At 39.6% G+C, this 16926-nt stretch overlaps 1 protein-coding gene across 2 annotated transcripts; it reads right to left on the bottom strand.

Moving 5' to 3' along the window:
* Window positions 1–979: 979 nt before the first annotated feature.
* Window positions 980–16894, bottom strand: LOC113019414 (uncharacterized). 2 transcript variants are annotated; one of them, XM_026163133.2, is made up of 14 exons: window positions 16770–16894; window positions 16445–16597; window positions 16183–16358; window positions 15811–15978; window positions 12699–12831; window positions 12428–12608; window positions 11350–11491; window positions 10970–11113; window positions 5759–5902; window positions 3710–3768; window positions 2267–3607; window positions 2079–2124; window positions 1964–1990; window positions 980–1818 (listed from the first exon to the last, which is right to left on the bottom strand). In XM_026163133.2, exons 2-13 carry the CDS (start codon window positions 16580–16582, stop codon window positions 1987–1989), a joined length of 2676 nt encoding a protein of 891 aa, XP_026018918.2. In that variant the 5' UTR covers window positions 16583–16597; window positions 16770–16894; the 3' UTR covers window positions 980–1818; window positions 1964–1986. The 2 variants fall into 2 exon arrangements, with proteins under 2 accessions (XP_026018918.2, XP_080148552.1); XM_080292426.1 differs by having other exon boundaries at window positions 16217–16358; window positions 16770–16844.
* Window positions 16895–16926: the final 32 nt, after the last annotated feature.

Genomic DNA, 16926 nt, shown 5'->3' with positions numbered 1-16926 from the left:
ATTCCACTAAAATTGATTCATGTTTGTGGCTGTAATGTGAAAAAATGTGGAAAAGTACAAGGAGGCCGAATACTTTTGCAATCCACTGTATCTATATGGATGGGTGATGGGTAAACACAGACAGGCTAACAGACCGGAGAATGCTCACTCGCCGGACCAAAGCACAGCGAGGTCCAAGCGGCGGGAAGCTTGCGAAGCGGACAAGACGCTGAGAGAACACAGGCCGATCACCACACACACAAATGTAAGCTCAATCGGCAAAGGAGACCAACTAGGGGAGACTGGGGCCGAGAGAAAACTAAGGGGACCCAAGCTCAGGGAAATGACTGGGGAGAGGCTAGCGTCCAGGGAGGCTGCCGAAACAGGCAGGGACCTTTACTTGAACTCTGGGGTGTGGCCGGGCAAGCCGGAGTGTCTTAATGAAGAAGTATCCATGTGCCACGACCAAGGGGGGTCATACCCCGTACATATGGAATATGTAACGGTGTGGAGAGATAGTCTCGATATACTAGAGAACTTCAATGCCTCTTCACCTACAAACAAAGGAACATGTTTTTGTAATGACATATTTGTAATGTTTCAGCAACTATGAACCCAGATTGTTTTTATTTTCCATTTGGCATCTCATTCCTTTCTTAATTACATTTTTTCCACTTAAGGGAGTTTGTGTCTGGTTTTAAGTTACTCATGTACTTTTTGTTGCATGAAAATAAAGTCATACAGCTATTGTACCTGTCTTGTTAAACCTGTTTTGAGTGTAAAAGCTTGAGACTTGACCTAGAGTATCAGCTCTCAAATAGAAATCATGATTACACAAAATAAGTTGTGTAATCACAACAAGAGTAAACACAATGAGAACAAACATTGGAGTATCTTTTGTCAGGTAACAATTTTGACCTTTGAGTGATGAACTTTATCCAGCCAATAACTTGTAGATTCAGGTTTTTAGATCAAAATAAAATTAAACAACTCAGAGAGATTCACTGGAAAGTGTTTATTGAACAGAATCATATAGAAAGCAAAAAAGAATGTCACACTACACAGAATAGCAAGACAACACAAATCATCAAACTGTCCAGTTTCTATCAACTATTTGCCACATTCTTGTCAAAATAGGCCATAGACTGTCAGAGTATCTCTGCCCCTCTGTTTATTTATAGGTGTTTAATAAAAACTAACATTTTTATTAATTTTATTGCTATGTCTGGTTTTTGCTATTTTATTACTATATTTATGTTTGTATTGAACAGCACTTTGGTCTACCAGGTGTATTTTTAAAGTGCTATATAAATGAAAGACAATGATATATTTTAGCTGTTTTTATGACTTTCCATACCCTTTTGCACGGCCCATTTTTCACGTGTTCAATATTTTTTCCCTGTGTTATTCCTCATGGACAACTGTGGTTTCATTTCTTTGCATGTGTGGATTGGACGGAGTGTTACCAATATCTGGTGAGAATTTCATGTCAATAGCAGCTCTGTTGTCATCTGTAGTGTTGTTATTCATTACTTATTTTAGCCACTGTATTTCTAATAGCAACAACTGATTAGAGAAGGTATAACATGAAAGAAAGAGGACAGTCATTTAACAACCATCACATAAAAAATTAAAATGTGAAATAAATGATTAACAATAATAAACTTCATTCGATTTCATTCAATATTAAAGAAGAACAAAAATGAATGAGTAAATAAACTTAATAAACAGAGAGAATTCAAGAGTTTCCTGCAGGTAGATGTTCGTGTTTTAAAATTAGGTGGTGGCACACTCATCTGTACTGGCTGCTTTTGAGGTCTGGTGCGGTATCTTCTGGTCCTGTCAGCACATGGATAAAAAGGAACAGTGAGCTTCAGTTGTTACTGTCATTAATCATGACTACTAATGCAAACTTTCCCTGAGTTGTAAAAAGAAATTATGTGATACTGTGAGAGGTTCTGTGGCTTTATAAGAATCGACCAACCTCAGGTAGCAATGCGTCCACATTCACCTGAGACAGAAACAAAGACTCACCATTATATTGATAGCAAGAAGAGTTGACTGTTAATGTATATACACATAGACGCATAGATACTTACTTATTAAGGATAAGAGTTGAAAGTAAAGGTCCCATGATCAGAATAACTGAAAGAAATAGAAAACAAAAAACACTGAAAGTTAAAAGTGCTAATCTTGATTAAAAATGTTTATCAACAATGGCTTGTGTGACACTTCAAAACTGGTGTACTAGCTGGAGGGGTAAATGAAAGAGTTGTAGTTGCTTTACTGGTGTGAGTTGCTGCAGTTGTAGTAGTTGCTTTGCTGGTGTGAGTTGCTGCAGTTGTAGTAGTTGCTTTACTGGTGTGAGTTGCTGCAGTTGTAGTAGTTTCTCCACTTGTTTGAATTGCTCCAGTTGTAGTAGTTGCTTTACTGGTGTGAGTTGCTGCAGTTGTAGTAGTTGCTTTACTGGTGTGAGTTGCTGCAGTTGTAGTAGTTTCTTCACTTGTTTGAATTGCTCCAGTTGTAGTAGTTTCTTCACTTGTTTGAATTGCTCCAGTTGTATAAGTTGCTTCACTGGTGAGAGTTGCTGCAGTTGTAGTAGTTTCTCCACTTGTTTGAATTGCTCCAGTTGTATAAGTTGCTTCACTGGTGAGAGTTGCTCCAGTTGTAGTAGTTTCTTCACTTGTTTGAATTGCTCCAGTTGTAGAAGCTTCTCCACTTGTTTGAATTGCTCCAGTTGTAGTAGTTTCTCCACTTGTTTGAATTGCTCCAGTTGTAGTAGTTTCTTCACTTGTTTGAATTGCTCCAGTTGTAGAAGCTTCTCCACTTGTTTGAATTGCTCCAGTTGTAGTAGTTTCTCCACTTGTTTGAATTGCTCCAGTTGTAGTAGTTTCTTCACTTGTTTGAATTGCTCCAGTTGTAGAAGCTTCTCCACTTGTTTGAATTGCTCCAGTTGTAGAAGCTTCTCCACTTGTTTGAATTGCTCCAGTTGTAGAAGCTTCTCCACTTGTTTGAATTGCTCCAGTTGTAGTAGTTTCTTCACTTGTTTGAATTGCTCCAGTTGTAGAAGCTTCTCCACTTGTTTGAATTGCTCCAGTTGTAGAAGCTTCTCCACTTGTTTGAATTGCTCCAGTTGTAGAAGCTTCTCCACTTGTTTGAATTGCTCCAGTTGTAGAAGCTTCTCCACTTGTTTGAATTGCTCCAGTTGTAGAAGCTTCTCCACTTGTTTGAATTGCTCCAGTTGTAGTAGTTTCTCCACTTGTTTGAATTGCTCCAGTTGTAGAAGCTTCTCCACTTGTTTGAATTGCTCCAGTTGTAGTAGTTTCTCCACTTGTTTGAATTGCTCCAGTTGTAGTAGTTTCTTCACTTGTTTGAATTGCTCCAGTTGTAGAAGCTTCTCCACTTGTTTGAATTGCTCCAGTTGTAGTAGTTTCTCCACTTGTTTGAATTGCTCCAGTTGTAGTAGTTTCTTCACTTGTTTGAATTGCTCCAGTTGTAGAAGCTTCTCCACTTGTTTGAATTGCTCCAGTTGTAGTAGTTTCTCCACTGGTAAGAGTTGCTGCAGTTGTAGTAGTTGCTTCACTGGTAAGAGTTGCTGCAGTGGTCGTTGCTATAATTATTTCTGACTCTGTGAATCAAGTTAAGTAGAGATGTTAAATTAAATACATGAATTGGGTAAATCAGTAGCAAAATGTAAGACTTGGGAGAAAAGGGTAACGGCTTTGCTCACTGTTTCCAACGCTCACAATGACGCATCGAAGCTCTGAGTAGTACTTGGTTCCACTGTGGCTATAAATTAATGTAGATACATCATTATTTGTGTTACAAATTGTAATTTTTTTTCAATTATTTTGGTTCCCAAAGTATTTACATTCATTCTTAAGCTTGTAAATAATTAATGGTTTATCAGATTTAAAAATATGGTGCTGTACAGTTTAGCAGAGCTCAAAGAATTTTAGTCACACAGTGCTTAATGGATTTATTAAATCACCACCTAATGTAATCTTTATGGCACAGCTGTCTTATCATTTTCTATTTCTTTCTTATTAAGATGCCAAGTTATAGTCATTTGCTTGCATTGGCCAACAGCAGAAGGAGAGAAGTCTGTCCATCCATCTTTTGCCTGTAGCTTTTTCAGACTGAGCTCACCTAGGTCTCATGGGCTAAGGCCTAGCCACCAGATACTCACCCTGGAGTCTCTTCCCCAAACCTGGCTCCAGGGTAGGACCCTGGTAATCCTGTCCTAGGCAGGGTGCACCTGGACCTTTGGCTTTTTGCTCAACATAGGGGGTTGTCTGAATTTAAGTGTGGCCAAAAACATGCACTTTATTTGCCTAATAAATACTAATTAATAATTGTTTATAGATGTTTTTGGCAGGTTTCTAAAATATTTATGGTTTTTTTTTTGTTTGTTTTTATGATAGCTGGTCTAATAAATTTTTTAAGTATTGTAGACATTTCCAGGACTTCATGTCATCTTCTGGCTCCAACTGTAACCTCAAAAGATGAAAAAGTTTACTGGAAAAAAAAGTCAGATTTGTGCAAAATTTCAAATGTGAAAATACATGTTAAAAATAATCAAGTAAACAAGCAAACACTTCTAGACAGTGTAGATTTCATATAAAGACAAACATCAAAACAGGTCATTTTATAAAATCTGCAAGAAGTTCACAAAGTTTAAACTTCAACACAGCCAAGCTTTCTTATACTTTCTTTAAGCAGTCTCAAGGAATGGTTCTCCGGGCTTCTTGAAGGACAGTCAAAGCTCTTTTTTAAATGTCAGCTACCTTCTGATCCATTCTCTGTCAAGGTGATCCCACACTGCTTCTGTAATATCGAGGCCTGGGCTCTGGGGCGCAAATTGATGACTGACAGTTTTCCTTGGTGCGTTTTTTACTGCAATGTGTTTGGGATTATTGTTGTACTCAAAAATGAATTTGTTGTTAACCAGAAACTTTTCAAATGGCTTTGTGTTGTTGAGCAAAATCTGCTGATACTTTTCTGTATTCTTAACTCCTTCACTTTGGACCACACATGTGGTGCCAAACCATAATAGAGATGTCAGTATTTTTGCAAATACTCCTGATCACCTCCATCAAATTTGGATTAATAACTGCTTTTTAGTGCAGTTCTTTTGCAGTTTGGTATACATCGGCCCTTTTTGTCTGTGTTTTGAGTAGAAAGCTCAACTGAATGGCTAGATGCAAACCATGATTTTCAAATAATATTCATGTACTTTCGATAGATTTTTAAGCCTGTAAAATAATTAAGGGTGCACCACACATCAAGCTTAGACATTCAAAGTTTGAGTCTCATAGCTATCTGAGAATTGTCTTGTTGGTGCAAAAATACTATTTTATTTCTGTCAAACTATGTTATCTTTGGCATTTTTTATAGAATCAATTGAAGAAATAGAAAAAAAATATGTGTTTTTGAAACAGGATGCTAGTATAGCAAAGAGCCTAAAGATACAATTGAAAACTCGCTATTGGGGAGTACAGCTAGATACTTACTACTTCCTTGAGTTGGGATGTAGCCATAATGCTTTGATAATTCATAGATCATTACTCTGGAAATGGTCAGGTACAAGGGCTAAACTGAAAATTTGTGAAAAACCAGCCAATGTGTTAAGAAAACTTTAAAAGACCTCCAGAAAACCTGGAGAACACTTACTTAGAAAATAAGAAAGCCCTTCTACTCGAAACCTCCTTATAAGCAAAATATGAAATAAGAGCTAGTCAGGACTTTTGCACAGTACTGTATAAATCAAGTTACTTACTTGGAGTCTGCCTGTATAACAAAGCAGAATGGATAGCTTCCACCATATTCTCTTACAGACGGCATCCATCTCAGACTGAACTCCGCTGGTCCCGTTTTAATCACAGTTACATTAGATGGACCGGTGAACAGCAGCTCAGAGATCCTTCAGCAAAGAGAAAAGCAAAACACCTATTTACAAAGATGTATTATGAATTCAATATTAGCTGTAATAGAGACAAATAATATCATTCCTTTGTCACATTCTCCGCTACCTTGTGAAATCAGATTGCTCAACTAATCACCTGGAAAATCATTACCAACTTCCACAGATGATTTGTAGAGATATATCTCTAACAAGTTCAGCCCTGGAGATCTTATTAACCTTTTCCTTTCACTTACAACAATCCACATTTTCATGCCTTATACCGGCCCTTCAAAAAAAAAAAAAAACTTTTTTTTTTCAAATAATGCTACCAGACACATCTTTTTCCAATAACATGATGAATTGAAGGTGGTGTGACTTTCATTTTGGTGGGGGAGGACCCCTTTCTGCAAGCTGCACTACATGAGGGACATCTCCATTAGGAGGCAAGATAAAGATCAATATTTTACATGTTTATAGTGAAATAAATGTATATTAAAAAATACTTGTATGTGCTTGAATATGTTAAGAAGCATATTTGATTGTTTGTTCTACTTTTTAAAATTTATTTATACAGTAAAACTGTTAATTTTCATTCGTTGCCTCAAGGCAACACTGCGCAGTTAGCCCAATTTTTTTCAGGCAATATAATGCATTTGCATATGTTTGTAGAGATGTGTTTGTGTGCATTTATATGATCATAGTCAATGTTTTTTACTTTACAATCTACTCATAATTACAGGACATGGATGTAAATACCTTTTATCTAAGGAAACCAAGGGAATGTGCACTTTCTGTCCTCAGAAAGTGAGGACAGTGAGCTTTCAGGGAGTGAAATTGAAGTAGAGGAGTGAATCCCTGAATGAGGTTTGCGGGACACTTAGGAGCTCAGGAGTCAGTTGGTAAAGTAACTGTGTCTGTGTGTGTGTGCTAGTGCCCACATAGCAAGCAGGTCTGGCCAGGATCTGGTATCAAGTCGGCACTGCTGGCCAACTTCTGGTATGATAAGACATATGTCATCCAGATATGGGCCAGGCCTGGCATAGATGGCACTGTCTATGTGATGGCATGCCATATCTGGCTTGATTGTGGCTTGGTTTATGTGGCCCAGGCCTAGAGAAAACAGGTCTGGTCCAGATCTGGCATCAAGCTGGCACTTCTGACTGACTGGTGTTTTGGCAGAGTGTATGTCAACCAGATGTGTGCCAGGTCTGGCAATGATGCCACTGTTTATGCGATGGCATGCCATATCTCAGGTGGTAGAGCAGGTTACAAACTGATCGGAAGCTTAGCGGTTTGATCCCTGGCTCCTCCAGTCTGCATGTCAAGAGTGTGAATGTGTATGAATGTAGTTAGGAAGCATTCCGTTAAGCAAAAGTGGGTGAATGTGGCAAGTTGTATAGAGCAGTTTGAGCAATCTAGGAGAGTAGAAAAGCGCTATATAAAAATCAGTCCATTCACTGTCTGAACAGAGTTTCGGCATGTTACTTTTGCACTGTTTTGCATGTTCTGGCACATGTTGTTATTGCATGGCTTGATTAAGGTAGACATTAGGCTGACATCTGGGGCCAGAGCTGAAACCGTTCTGGGCCAGCAGTGTGTCTACAACTGGCCCGTGGCTGCACACCACCTACAGATAGCCCACATACCGCAATGAATGATGGCCCTTTGGTGGCCCAGATCAGGTTTGCCAGAGATAATCCACACGTGGGCCAGCACAGGACAACCAGGTTGTCTGAAACTGGCCTTGTGCTGGCCCATGTGTGGGCCACCACTGGCAAACCAGGTCTGGGCCACCAAAGGGCCGTCATTCTTTGCGGTATGTGGGCCATGTGTAAGCACATTGTGTGGACCAGATCCGTGCCATACCAATTTTGCTGTGTATGTGCGTGTGTGGACGTGTATGTATTACTTATTATTGTGGGGACACAAATTTGTTTACACACTCCCATTGTGAGGTCTCGCCTACTTTATGGGAACAAATTGCAAGGTAAATTGTTTAATTTTAGGGTAAAAGTTGAGTCAGGGTTAGGGTAAGAATCAGGCAGGGACTTGTGATGGGTAGAGTCTGGATAAGTCTCCAGGAAATGAATGTACACTTAAAATGATGACAGAGGTCAGTAATTTGCACCAGAGGTACAGTTGAACTGTGAGAGACAGAATGTGAAAAAAAAAAAAAATCCATGAATTCACATGGTAGGATTTGTAAAGAATTTATTTGTAAATCAGGGTGGAAAATAAGTATTTGGTCAATAACAAAAATACAACTCAATACTTTGTAACATAACCTTTGTTGGCAATAACAGAGGTCAAACGTTTACTATAGGTCTTTACCAGGTTTGCACACACAGTAGCTGGTATTTTGGCCCATTCCTCCATGCAGATCTTCTCGAGAGCAGTGATGTTTTGGGGCTGTCGCCGAGCAACACGGACTTTCAACTCCCGCCACAGATTTTCTATGGGGTTGAGGTCTGGAGACTGGCTAGGCCACTCCAGGACTTTCAAATGCTTCTTACGGAGCCACTCCTTTGTTGCCCGGGCGGTGTGTTTTGGATCATTGTCATGTTGGAAGACCCAGCCTCGTTTCATCTTCAAAGTTCTCACTGATGGAAGGAGGTTTTGGCTCAAAATCTCACGATACATGGCCCCATTCATTCTGTCCTTAACACGGATCAGTCGTCCTGTCCCCTTGGCAGAAAAACAGCCCCATAGCATGATGTTTCCACCCCCATGCTTCACAGTAGGTATGGTGTTCTTGGGATGTAACTCAGTATTCTTCGTCCTCCAAACATGACGAGTTGAGTTTATACCAAAAAGTTCTACTTTGGTTTCATCTGACCACATGACATTCTCCCAATCCTCTGCTGTATCATCCATGTGCTCTCTGGCAAACTTCAGACGGGCCTGGACATGCACTGGCTTCAGCAGCAGAACACGTCTGGCACTGCGGGATTTGATTCCCTGCCGTTGTAGTGTGTTACTGATGGTGACCTTTGTTACTTTGGTCCCAGCTCTCTGCAGGTCATTCACCAGGTCCCCCCGTGTGGTTCTGGGATCTTTGCTCACCGCTCTCATGTTCATTTTCACCCCACGGGATGAGATCTTGCGTGGAGCCCCAGATCGTGGGAGATTATCAGTGGTCTTGTATGTCTTCCATTTTCTGATGATTGCTCCCACAGTTGATTTTTTCACACCAAGCTGCTTGCCTATTGTAGATTCACTCGTCCCAGTCTGGTGCAGGTCTACAAGACTTTTCCTGGTGTCCTTCGAAAGCTCTTTGGTCTTGGCCATGGCGGAGTTTGGAGTCTGACTGTTTGAGGCTGTGGACAGGTGTCTTTTATACAGATGATGAGTTCAAGCAGGTGCCATTCATACAGGTAACGAGTGGGGGACAGAAAAGCGTCTTACAGAAGACGTTACAGGTCTGTGAGAGCCAGAGATTTTCCATGTTTGAGGTGACCAAATACTTATTTTCCACCCTAATTTACGAATAAATTCTTTACAAATCTTACCATGTGAATTCATGGATTTTTTTTTTCACATTCTGTCTCTCACAGTTGAAGTGTACCTCTGGTGCAAATTACTGACCTCTGTCATCATTTTAAGTGGGGGAACTTGCACAATCGGTGGCTGACTAAATACTTTTTTGCCCCACTGCAGGTTAATGCAATGTCCCAAAAAGTGATGGAAACACAATGTGTGTGCGCGCGCACGCATGCATGGGGTTAGGGTCAAATGTTGGATGTATTTTGGTGTTTTATTGTTCTGTGAAATGTTTACATTGTTTATTTCTTGTTTATTTATTTGTTTATCCTTGTTGTACTAATACAACTTATTATGGAATAACTTGGCATTTTACTACTCTTGTTGCACAGTGTTGCCTTGAAGCAACAAACCAATATTCGTTTTGGGGGGGGGGGGGGGGGGGCAGGGTGTCAAATTTTATGATTGATATATTATTAGGGACCCTAAAGCTCCCCCAAATAGGGTGAAATATCATTTTCTCAAAAAATTAAAAAGTCATGCAGTAGAGGGTTAAGCAGTCTCAAGGAATGGTTCTCCGGGCTTCTTGAAGGACAGTCAAAGCTCTTTTTTGAATGTCGGCTACCATCTAATCCATTCTCTGTCAAGGTGATCCCACACTGCTTCTGTAATATCGAGGCCTGGGCTCTGGGGCGCAAATTGATGACTGACAGTTTTCCTTGGTGCGTTTTTTACTGCAATGTGTTTGGGATTATTGTTGTACTCAAAAATGAATTTGTTGTTAACCAGAAACTTTTCAAATGGCTTTGTGTTGTTGAGCAAAATCTGCTGATACTTTTCTGTATTCTTAACTCCTAACCATAATAGAGATGTCAGTATTTTTGCAAATAGCCATAGGTACCACTGTTGTGCCTCTCTCCTGATCACCTCCATCAAATTTGGATTAATAACTGCTTTTTAGTGCAGTTCTTTTGCAGTTTGGTATACATCAGCCCTTTTTGTCTGTGTTTTGAGTAGAAAGCTCAACTGAATGGCTAGATGCAAACCATGATTTTCAAATAATATTCATGTACTTTCGATAGATTTTTAAGCCTGTAAAATAATTAAGGGTGCACCACACATCAAGCTTAGACATTCAAAGTTTGAGTCTCATAGCTATCTGAGAATTGTCTTGTTGGTGCAAAAATACTATTTTATTTCTGTCAAACTATGTTATCGTTGGCATTTTTTATGGAATCAATTGAAGAAATAGAAAAAAATTATGTGTTTTTGAAACAGGATGCTAGTATAGCAAAGAGCCTAAAGATACAATTGAAAACTTGCTACAGGGGAGTACAGCTCCTACTTCCTAGAGTTGGGATGTAGCCATAATGCTTTGATAATTCATAGATCATTACTCTGGAAATGGTCAGGTACAAGGGCTAAACTGAAAATTTGTGAAAAACCAGCCAATGTGTTAAGACTTTAAAAGGCCTCCAGAAAACCTGGAGAACACTTACTTAGAAAATAAGAAAGCCCTTCTACTCGAAACCGCCTTATAAGCAAAATATGAAATAAGAGCTAGTCAGGACTTTTGCACAGTACTGTATAAATCAAGTTACTTACTTGGAGTCTGCCTGTATAACAAAGCAGAATGGATAGCTTCCACCATATTCTCTTACAGACGGCATCAATCTCAGACTGAACTCCGCTGGTCCCGTTTTAATCACAGTTACATTAGATGGACCAGTGAACAGCAGCTCAGACATCCTTCAGCAAAGAGAAAAGCAAAACACCTATTTACAAAGATGTATTATGAATTCAATATTAGCTGTAATAGAGACAAATAATATCATTCCTTTGTCACATTCTCCGCTACCTTGAGAAATCAGATTGCTCAACTAATCACCTGGAAAATCATTACCAACTTCCACAGATGATTTGTAGAGATATATCTCTAACAAGTTCAGCCCTGGAGATCTTATTAACCTTTCCCTTTCACTTACGTAGAGTTTGTTGTCTCTGCAGTGATGTTAATTTCCAGAGTCTGATTGGCCCTGTTGTAGAGCTGAGCACCGTTGGCTGGTGTTGGAGACAGGAACTTGGGCAAAAACTCTCCTTCTGCACAGGATGTCACAGCAGTAGTCACTGAAACAATACATAAAACAAATTTGTAAGTCATACTGACATTTTTATACTGAAATAAACTGCCCACTTCAGGTCAGGGATGCATTACTACCCAGGTGGTGGAGTATAAGAGGTCTTGCTCATGAGTGAGGACCTAGTGGAGAATATAGACTGACAGGTTTTGGGTACACCAATGTGTTATGGTGAAGAGAGCTGAGCATGAATGTGAAGCTGTCAGTTTACCAGTGATTCTATTTTACTACCCTCAGCTAGATTGTAGATATAAGCAGTTAGAAATTAGTTTTCTTCAAAGGGGGCTGGGCTCTACTTTAGGGGAGTACAGCCTTTAATCTTCCTATTGAAAGCAGCATCTTGTGATGGTCCGGGTATGGGTATTTGACTGGGGTGAGTCTGGACTTCTCCCCTAAAGTCATTTTAAAATGACTTTACTTGGCCCCTTTAAATCAGTGTAGTCTGTAATAGGAAATGATGTCATCACTAGACAGGAAGTCAGTCATTTGAGGAGGCTTGTGCAGCATGGTGACCTTAGCTAATTAAACCCAGTGGCATCCACATATTTTCTGCAAATTTCATAATACAAACAGATGATTTATGCTTGTAATCGCTCATTGAGTTACACAAATTAAAGGTGCAAGCAATTCATTACAGCAAGAGTTGTTATTATCATAATTTAATATGTATGATGTAAACCATCCCCTTACAGTCAACTCCCAGCTTTGTGTTTTTAATGAAACTGTAGAGGATTGAATTCTTTTTGTCAGTGTCTGTCTGTGACACAGTTTAAGCTAGTGATGCAACCTTGGACAGACAATGTTTTCACTCCCTGTGAAGATCAGCCCAAATATATACAATATTTTAAATTCAGTGCATATCACTGATGTTGCCAAATATTTAAATATTTATAAAATATGAAAACTTTATAATGTAGACATATACCTCTCAAAATAAATTGGACTGGCACTTTGCTGATAGCATCATTGGTTGTTATTTTTGTCTCTGTCCCATTAGTTTGAGTCAGTGTGATGTTCTTTATGGGGAAGTCCTCCATCATCAGCTGTACTACATACAAGCCTTCAGTAGTGCTGTTGGTGGGGCTGAATGACAGAGTACAAGATGACTGCAAGAGGACAGAAAAAGGACATGTGGTCAAAGTAGCCTAATAAGTTAGTTTTGGGCCAACTATCCTCTAAATGAAAGCCATACTCACTGGTAAAATGGTAAGGAAAGATGGCAAATTGCACGGCTGACACTCTGATGTGTTTCCAAATCTGCATTTAACCTTGTCCCCATCAGGATCAAACATCAACAAGGTGAAATTCATCTGACAGTTTGAAGGAACTCTGTGAATTATAAATATCCACTTAATTAAGCAGCTCAACTGGAACAGTTTTTGGTTAGCAACTTTATTGAAGAGCAGTAAGTTTTTACTGAGCTTATTCATGGACACTAAACATAAAGTTAGTAGTTTCTCTTTGGCGTCAAAAAGGTTTGTTAGTCAGCAGTCACTGGATTGACCAATGCTAGAAACACTGGAAAAGTACAAAGCACTCAGAGAAGCTCTAAGAAGAAGAATTGTACATTGGGAAGGTTACGTGGAAGCATTTCGAAAAAATACAGATTCCAATATCTGTGTTGATATGTTGATGTTGATGTAATGATAGGGTTTACCAGCAGGGGACACTGTATTTAAGAAAGCTCATGAATGCCTCGGGGGGAGCACATAAAAGAAGACTGGTCTGTGACGTTGCATAATGATTAGTGATGGGATTTCCGGCTTTTTTTAGAGAACTGGCTCTTTCAGCTCTGAACCGGCTCTTCAGGTTGTTTTGTTGTTTCAATTAATTTATTATTAACAACAATATAAAATTATGCACAAGGAATTACTAATGTTTTATTTATATATAAATATTTACGGTGGCCCCTAAAGACAAAGCACGTACAAACTCCAAAAAACATTTCTAGTGTTAACTGAACTTCAAAAGCAGAGCTGCCTAGATCACTTAAATTACATATGAAAGCATATGTGTATTGTTTGTGTATTTATACACAAGCACTCATATATATTCAAATAATTAAAAAAAAAAAAAGTTCATTTACCTGTTATTACCACACACCAAATCCAGTCATTGGTACTTGCTGGCTTGTGTAGCCACTTCTTAACAAAAGCACAACACTGCGCCGAGCATCCTGGAGCACTTCTGTTGTCTTTTGTACGTGTTTTGAGTTTTTACATGCTTTGCGGTTTGTATGTGCTTTGTCTCTAGGGTCCACCGTAAATATACTTTTATTTATTCACTCCACATAAAATGTAATAAATAAATCATATAATACAAAAACCAACTATTTACATTTCAACTTTTAACTATCCATCCATCCATTCACTTCCACTTATCCTTTTCAGGGTCGCGGGAGGCGCTGGAGCCTATCCCAGCTCTCATAGGGCGAGAGGCAGGGTACACCTTGGACAGGTCGCCAGTCTGTCGCAGGGCTAACACACAAGGACAGACAACCATTTACATTCACTCGCACATTCACACCTAGTGGCAAGTTGGATTATCCAATTAACCTATCCCCACAAGCTGCATGTCCTTGGACGGTGGGAGGAAGCCGGAGTACCCGGAGAGAACCCACGCAAACATGGGGAGAACATGCAAACTCCACACAGAAAGACCCCGGCCTGATGGTGGAATTGAACTCAGGACCTTCTTGCTGTGAGGCAACAGTGCTAACCACCGTGTCACTGTGCTGCCCTTTTAACTATTTAAATTTTCAGCTTTTTCCTTTAAACAAATTTAAAGTGAAACAACACAAAACACTGCAAACCACAACACAATTAAATATAAATTAAAATATGAACACAAAAAGAAGACGCATATTCTCTGTCATATGGGCCTGCATGAATAAACTTTCTGAATCCTTTATCATCCGCAACTGAAAATAGTTGTGGATGATTACTATACCTTTCTAATGTGACGTTGTTGTCCCTGGCTCTCTTTCTCTGTCTCTGTCTCTCCCTCCCGCTCTGTTCCTGTGCTACTGCGAGTGTAACTACTGCCCCTCTCCCCTCTTCCCAGCACAAAGCACAGGGCTCGCGTGTGGAGTGAAGCGGGAAAAAAGTGTGAGAGAGAGGGTGAGAGAAAAACAAACAAACAAAAAAAACCCCACAGCTCGCGATAAGGAGCCGGCTCGCGTCGTTCACTTCAAAGATCCAGCTCTAAGAGCCATTTCGTTCGCGACCGACACTAATAATGATGTTAATAAAATGTTTGGAGCAGTAGTTCGCAAAGCATAAGTGGATGCTGTGTTATTTTTGACAAGTGCTATAAAGGCAACACAATATGATCAATTCAAACAACAGCATATATGTGCAAGTTATTTGGATATTTGTGGCAGGGATAGCTCAGTAGGTAAAGTGGTCACCCCATGATCGGAAGGTCGGGGGTTCGAATCCACTTAACGGCTACCCTGAGGTACCCCTGAGCAAGGTACCGTCCCTACACACTGCTCCCCGGGCGCCTGCTTAGTGGCTGCCCACTGCTTCACTGAGTGAATGGGTCAAATGCAGAGAAAAACAAGTAATTTCCCCATGGGGATCAATAAAGTATCCATCATTATTATTATTTCACCATTTTATAAAGATTTGGAGGAAGACCCAAATGGTCACCCTCAGATCGGAAGAAAGTGGTTAGGATGTACAGGAATGACCCAGTAACCACCTAGGTTCAAGCCTGACATGAATTGACAAAGTGTTTACCATGAATGAAGCCCCTGGTCTAAAATCCACAACTTCAAGTTCCAAGACAACCTCACTGACAAACCAAATGCCTTTTGGAGAAGAGTTTTAGACTCAGATGATGCAAAGACTGAGCTATTTGGCTTCAATGAAAAGCGGTATGTGTGGAGGAGTAAAGGTAAGGCTTTCAAACTTAAGAACACTCCTAGGTTGTAGCATCATACTCTGGAATTGTTCTGCTTCCTGGTATATTGCACAAAGATAGAAGAAGGTGGACTACCTCCAAAACAAGATATTTTAGTTGTGTTGGGAATAAAACAGATGCGGATGTCAGTACAGCCCAGAGAAATGTGAAATGTTGTAATTTAATTTTAGGATTTTAGGATAAATTGCACTATATAAAAGCACAGAGAGGGCCAAATCTAAAACACACACACACACACACACACACACACACACACACACACACACACACACACACACACACACACACACACACACACACACACACACACACACACACACACACACAACGGTTTAAAGCTTTCAGCTGTAAAACAGTGACTCAAACAGTCAGCAAACTTACATCATAACTGGCAGGATGGCGGTCTGTGGAGATGAATTTTTTTTGCCAGTGTCGGAGCGGGTCCTCAGGTCTATCAGTGCTTCAGTTGTGATGTTGCTCATGACTCCATTCGTCTCGTTAGCACCAGAAGTCAAGCTACTGGCATACATCCAATTATCACCATGCAGCCTTCAGTAGAAATTTGTTGGAGATTGAGTTTTCACTATGTTGCATGGTGTATATTAGGTTTGTATTATACACTAGGACAATCAAACCTAATATAAAATGTGTTATTATATCATCAGAGTCAATCGCTTACTTTTCTTTTAATAAAGTTCATGTTTAGTTGAAATATTAAAGTTTAAGAGAAGGTTATTCCTAAGATGTACTCACATAACCAGGTGCACATCATTGTCAGGAACCTCACCGTAATAGATTTCCTCCATCTGGCACCACTCTCCACTGATTTCACTGATTTTGTTTAGCACATTTTCACAGCTGTTATTTTGGCAGTTATACAAGGAAGCATTGTAGCAGTAGCGGTTATTCAGTGTATAACGAACAGTCAGCTGTGGAAAAACAGCCAGTATGCTTTTACTAAAGGACAAGAAAATTTAAAAAAGTAAGAACATTTTACAAAAGAAAGCACACATACCATAGCAGATCCATTATCAGCGTCTTTTGTGTAGTATGTAGCTGTGCCATAAAATCCAGGATTCTGGTTTCTCAAGAAGAAAAAAGCCTGTGTGCTGCAAACCACGAAGAAGAGCAGCGGCAGCACAGAGTGCGACATAGTGAGTCTGTTTGTCTGTGGACAAGATAAGATGCACTTTTATCCTAAGCTGAGAAATTACTGTTACAACAGCCAAAATATCAAAATCAATGAAATATATAAAATATTACAGCTCAAAATAGCTCAAAGAGGTTAAAGAGGGGATGAAATACAAAAATTACAAGAGGTGAAAATAGAAAAACAATACCTCGCGAAACCACTTGAGTAAAACCTCGCTAAGCAAAATAAGCAACTGAAGTCAGTTATTTGTAACTACGAAGACAGCCTCTTTCTGACTGACTCATGTATTTTTAACATGGCACGTGATTTAGTTTACAGTATACAAGATTTTATTCCACATCAGT

Source organism: Astatotilapia calliptera, chromosome 3, assembly GCF_964374335.1.
Source record: "Astatotilapia calliptera chromosome 3, fAstCal68.1, whole genome shotgun sequence".
Taxonomy (NCBI): Eukaryota; Metazoa; Chordata; class Actinopteri; order Cichliformes; family Cichlidae; genus Astatotilapia; species Astatotilapia calliptera.
This window is presented reverse-complemented; position numbering and strand designations above follow the sequence as displayed.